This window comes from Petromyzon marinus, unplaced genomic scaffold (genome assembly GCF_048934315.1).
Source record: "Petromyzon marinus isolate PM22_M1 ecotype Great Lakes invasive population unplaced genomic scaffold, UKy_Petmar_22M1.pri1.0 PM_G_Scaffold_7, whole genome shotgun sequence".
In the NCBI taxonomy this organism is placed as follows: domain Eukaryota; kingdom Metazoa; phylum Chordata; class Hyperoartia; order Petromyzontiformes; family Petromyzontidae; genus Petromyzon; species Petromyzon marinus.
In genome coordinates, this window is record NW_027423024.1 from 2,631,640 (window position 1) to 2,637,500 (window position 5,861).

Consider the following 5,861-nt stretch of genomic DNA (forward strand, 5'->3'; position numbering starts at 1 on the left):
GTTACATCGTATTAACAAGAAGTTATTTACAAATACGCACCGTCTGCTTAACAGTGTATGTACAACGTACTATTGTTGCGTCATTCAAAACGAGTAGGCCGTTGCATGCTGGCATCTGGGTCAAAATGTAGCAAACTCTAAACATTACGCTACAAATAATAGATCACGGAGTTTCGATGGCAACACAAGCAATCGTCATCAGGTGGGACAAGCACAGCAGCAATAAGAGGAAACTGCTGGAGTAGGCACCTACTACTTCAGCAGTTTTTCTTGCTGTGGTTGTCCCACCTGATCACGATTGCTTGTGTTGTGATCTAAACGCCGTGATCTGTTATGTTTCTACCCACGTGGTGAATTTACCGAAAGAACTCAAGAGTGTGGATTCCTGTAGTCACGAAAGCTTCGAAATCAAGATTGCCTACAAACTACACAACTGAGATGACACATCAATCATCGTCCCCTGCTGACAAGCTCTTGTCCACATGCAGGCCGGTGCAGGGCCACCACCTTGTGCCACACAGGGGCAGCTGCTACTTGGGGATGCTCTTCGAGCATTTCAGACGAGGTACGACACAAAACTCCGAGTTGCCGAGGCGATTAAGCGAGCAAAGCGTAAAAGCAATTATCATGAGAACATCGTGAATGCTTGGGAGCTTATTGGCTCTCGCTCCTGGTGAGAGATTGACCCAACTCACAGGTCCACAAAGACTGGCCGCTCTTACTCTGCAGGTTGAACCTAGGAAATGAGTGTACAACTTCACATTCTTGTCATTAAAGGCCTGTGACAAAGGTGCATCTATTGTAGCGACATCGTCTCTGGCTTACACATCTACCGGGTCTCCACTTGACTTTGGATTGTCCAGGAAGTCCACCCACACCTCCACTTCCACAAACTGCTGGGAGTTGCCTCGCTCTGCCTCACAGTCAGAATTCTCCTCCTGCTTCACGTTGCCTCCATCAATGTGAAGGTCCCATTTTGGAGTTGAATCTTCATCTTCACATTTCACCATCACTTCTTCCCTCTTCACCACCACTTCTTCCCTCTTCACCATCACCTATTCATATTTCACCTCGATAACTTTAAAAGTGTCTAAGCTGGGATTTTCTTCCGGTTCGTGTTTCATGCGGGATGGGCTCATGGTGGCACTTTGACTTTCACAAGCCGATTTCAGACTCCACTCCATGTGGATCTTCTGATGCTTCTGTGTTCTCTGGTGTACTTGAAGATGTGGTTGCTGTGCAAACGTTATCCCGCACGGAATGCACCTGAAGGGTTTCTCTCCCGTGTGTGTTCTCTGGTGTACTTGAAGATTTGATGAATCTGCAAACGCCTTCCCACACACACTCCACTTGAAGGGTTTCTCTCCTGTGTGTTCTCTGGTGTTCTACAAGAAGAGATGAACGTGCAAATGCCTTCACGCACACACTGCACTTGAAGGGTTTCTCTCCCGTGTGTGTTCTCTGGTGTATTACAAGAGTAGATGAATATGCAAACACCTTTCCACACACACTGCACTTGAAGGGTTTCTCTCCCGTGTGCGTTCTCTGGTGTTCTACAAGATTAGATGACTGTGCAAACGCATTCCCACACACACTGCACTTGAAGGGTTTCTCTCCCGTGTGTGTTCTCTGGTGTATTACAAGAGCAGATGAATGTGCAAACGCCTTCCCACACACACTGCACTTGAAGGGTTTATCTCCCGTGTGTGTTCTCTGGTGTATTACAAGAGTAGATAAATGTGCAAACGCCTTCCCACACACACTGCACTTGAAGGGTTTCTCTCCCGTGTGTGTTCTCTGGTGTTCTACAAGATTAGATGACTGTGCAAACGCCTTCCCACACACACTGCACTTGAAGGGTTTCTCTCCCGTGTGTGTTCTCTGGTGTATTACAAGAGCAGATGAATGTGCAAACGCCTTCCCACACACACTGCACTTGAAGGGTTTCTCTCCCGTGTGTGTTCTCTGGTGTATTACAAGAGTAGATGAATGTGCAAACGCCTTCCCACACACACTGCACTTGAAGGGTTTCTCTCCCGTGTGTGTTCTCTGGTGTTCTACAAGAGCAGATGAACGTGCAAACGCCTTCTCACACACACTGCACTTGAAGGGTTTCTCTCCTGTGTGAGTTCTCTCGTGCCGTGTGAAATCTCCAGTCCGATCTGTGTTGTATGCACACCGGTCGCATTGGAGCCTTGTCCTACCGAGCTGCGCTGAGTGCATTTGCTCCATGAGACCAATTCTGCAGAGGAAGCATCAGAGGAAGCGTCAGCTGCTGACAGAAAAAAATAATATCCACACCATCTACACGTCAGTATCGATGCACAGAGGAAAGCATATATACACAGTAACACGTGACTTACACGTCTATACTTATTCACATATTCATGATATAGTGGAAAAATGTCCCAAATTCATCACACGGGCTGTTATGGCACACAATGAGAGGGCAAATGGTCATAAACATGCCTGGAAGCCCTCGTATCTTCAAAATGAATGTTCACCAAAAACTCCGAGCACAAAATTTCAGCTGTCTGGCTTCAAAAGGAATATTTATGAAAGCTAAATTCAGCTGACGTAGCAAAGGGTGTTTAAAATAATACTATTTGTGTTATGCAGAAATGCATGAATTAATGTTCAATCGCAACTTAGAGGTGGGAAGCCAGGCACAGATGTCCTTGAATGCTGGGATGAACAGATCCGACTTAAGCTGCACGTGTGTGCTGTGTTAACTTCCTGACTCCATTCTTATAAAGAGTTGCAGAGGAAAACAAAACGAAACTCCTGTTTTGATATAACCTCCGTGCTCAATAGAGTTAATAGACTTTACTGCAAACACAAACTTGACACTGTCACACACTCAGAGGCGGAGCCTGGATTTTCAGGTAGGGGGGGGCAACCCCTCCAGCAATGAAAAATGATAGTAGTTGTTAGTAAGTAAGGAGTTGTTAGTAAGGAGTTGTTAGTAAGGAGTTGTTAGCAAGGAGTTGTTAGTACGTAAGGAGTTGTTAGTAAGTAAGGAGTTGTTAGTAAGGAGTTGTTAGTAAGTAATGAGTTGCTAGTAAGGAGTTGTTAGTAAGTAAGGAGTTGTTAGTAAGCAAGGAGTTGTTAGTAAGGAGTTGTTAGTAAGTAAGGAGTCGTTAGTAAGGAGTTGTTAGTAAGTAATGACTTGTCCCTTGCTTTTTATTCGACGCGTGTGATCGGAATTGCGCTCACTGAAGGTGTTTGCCTTCAGGGAAGTCGTGTACTGTATACGCAACTGCGCAAAATTCTGTGAGTCACAACTGCTCTGCCGTTACTTATTGCCAATTATGGACTCGGACTGTTGTCCTCTCATAGAGTCCCTGGCACGTAATAATATGCCACACGGTGGCAGTGGGGGTCGCAAAATGCTGATTTATCTATATATATGAAAGGGAAATGTGTGGATACTTGTGTCTGTTTGAAATGTTTAGCATACTTCCCAACGTGCCACACACTTGAAATTTGGCATGTGGGTATGTTGCATACTGTACACAATGTAAAAAATATAAAAATAGTCTTTTGTATTTTTTTTTGGGGGGGGGGGAATGACCATGAAGTGCTCTGCAATGCTTAGAGCTATTAACAGCGTGCCGGGAGATTTTAGGTGGCGCTTCGCTCCTGGCCGATGAAGCCATTGGTTTCTCGGGAGTTCAATACATATCCTCCGTGCGAAGAACGGGTAGAACTGCTATCTAAAATATGAAGCAGAACATTCCATCTGTTTGTTTGTGCGAAGCAGAAAAAACCTCTCCAACGCTGAGCTCTGGCGTCGTGAAAATTTGCACGGCTAACGCTGTCTGGAATTTCTAAGTGAACGTGACTATTTTCAGCTCGCCACGTCATTATTCCCTTCCCCGAGTGGCCAAAATCGGCCTTACGTAGCAGTGGGGTAAGGTTGAATCTCCTTGAGTGAAAACATCCGATTTAGGTAAATTGATTTGTTTCGGCTTTTTTCTTTCTTGCAAGCATCAATTTTTTCCAGGGTTTTTCAGTGAAATAGAAGGGAATGCGAAGTTAACCAAAGACAAGAATCCAAGTCCCGGGCGAAGCTGGGTAGTGAAGCTCGTTACTAATAAACCCCAATGATCCTATCAAAATTAGGGATTTCTATCGGATCGTTGGGGGGGCACGTGCCACTCCACCCCCCACTGGCTCCACCACTGTCACACACTGGCATGGTTCACAGGAAGTGGTGTGTCCAGACCCACGCCTGGCCACCTTCACCTGCTCAGTATTAATGCTTCCTCACTCCACCAAGTAGTTAATTGAAGATCAATCAACACAGCCGAGGCTGCGTGTCTCTCTCTCTCCCCGTGGTCGTGTGGATTTCCTTCCCGATCCCCCGGTCTCCCCTCTACATGTAGAGAATGAACACCACCAAGCGTCTAGAGTGAACACCGCCACGCGTCTAGAGTGAACACCACTACGCATCTAGAGTGAACACCGCCAAGTGTCTAGAGTGAACACCGCCACGTGTCTAGAGTGAACATCGCCAAGCGTCTAGAGTGAACACCACCACGTGTCTAGAGTGAACACCACGTGTCTAGAGTGAACACCACCACGTGTCTAGAGTGAACACCACCACGCGTCTAGAGTGAACACCACCACGCGTCTAGAGTGAACACCGCCACGCGTCTAGAGTGAACACCACCACGCGTCTAGAGTGAACACCACCACGTGTCTAGAGTGAACACCGCCACGCGTCTAGAGTGAAGACCACCACGCGTCTAGAGTGAACACCACCACACATGTAGAGTGAACACCGCCACGCGTCTAGAGTGAACACCACCACACATGTAGAGTGAACACCGCCACGCGTCTAGAGTGAACACCACCACACGTCTAGAGTGAACACCACCACGCGTCTAGAGTGAACACCGCCACACGTCTAGAGTGAACACTGCCACGTGTCTAGAGTGAACACCACCACGCGTCTAGAGTGAACACCACCACACATCTAGAGTGAACACCACCACGCGTCTAGAGTGAACACCACCACGCATCTAGAGTGAACACCACCACACATCTAGAGTGAACACCGCCACGCGTCTAGAGTGAACACCGCCACGCGTCTAGAGTGAACACCGCCACGCATCTAGAGTGAACACCGCCACGCGTCTAGAGTGAACACCGCCACGCGTCTAGAGTGAACACCGCCATGCGTCTAGAGTGAACACCACCACGCGTCTAGAGTGAACACCACCACGCGTCTAGAGTGAACACCACCACGCATCTAGAGTGAACACCGCCACGCGTCTAGAGTGAACACCACCACGTGTCTAGAGTGAACACCACCACGCGTCTAGAGTGAACACCACCACGTGTCTAGAGTGAACACCACCACGCGTCTAGAGTGAACACCACCACGCGTCTAGAGTGAACACCGCCACGCGTCTAGAGTGAACACCGCCACGTGTATAAAGTGAACACCGCCACGCGTCTAGAGTGAACACCGCCACGCGTCTAGAGTGAACACCACTACGTGTCTAGAGTGAACACCGCAACGTGTCTAGAGTGAACACCACCATGCTGTTGACAAGCCCCACCTTGTTGTTGTTGTTGTGGGCAGGTTGCTTCTGTAAACAAGAGCGGTACAGCAGCTCAACGCGGGCGTGGCCTGGTACAAAATAAAAAAACTGTGAATATTTAAAACAAACAAAGTTACAAAGTAGCGAGCCAGGTGAAGAGAAATTAAAACTTAAGCAAGATGCTCTTTGGTTCTTTCGGTAAAGTCACATAAAAAAAACCCCAAAATTAATTAAATAATAGCTTCCATTTCATTTACTTGGTATAGCCCTGTGAGCCATTCGGCTCTTGAATCGGGTGCAACCACAACA

At 47.3% G+C, this 5,861-nt stretch overlaps 1 protein-coding gene across 1 annotated transcript in view; it reads right to left on the reverse strand.

Moving 5' to 3' along the window:
- Window positions 1-240: 240 nt before the first annotated feature.
- The window catches only part of LOC142920194 (uncharacterized), a 9,370-nt gene continuing 3,749 nt past the window's right edge, over window positions 241-5,861 (reverse strand). The window contains exons 2-3 of the mRNA XM_076062666.1: window positions 5,571-5,641; window positions 241-2,242 (exon numbers count right to left, since the gene is read on the reverse strand). Coding sequence (XP_075918781.1) covers window positions 1,156-2,232 — 1,077 coding nt within the window. The 5' untranslated portion in view covers window positions 2,233-2,242; window positions 5,571-5,641 and the 3' untranslated portion in view covers window positions 241-1,155. The remainder of the gene's footprint in view (window positions 2,243-5,570; window positions 5,642-5,861) is intronic.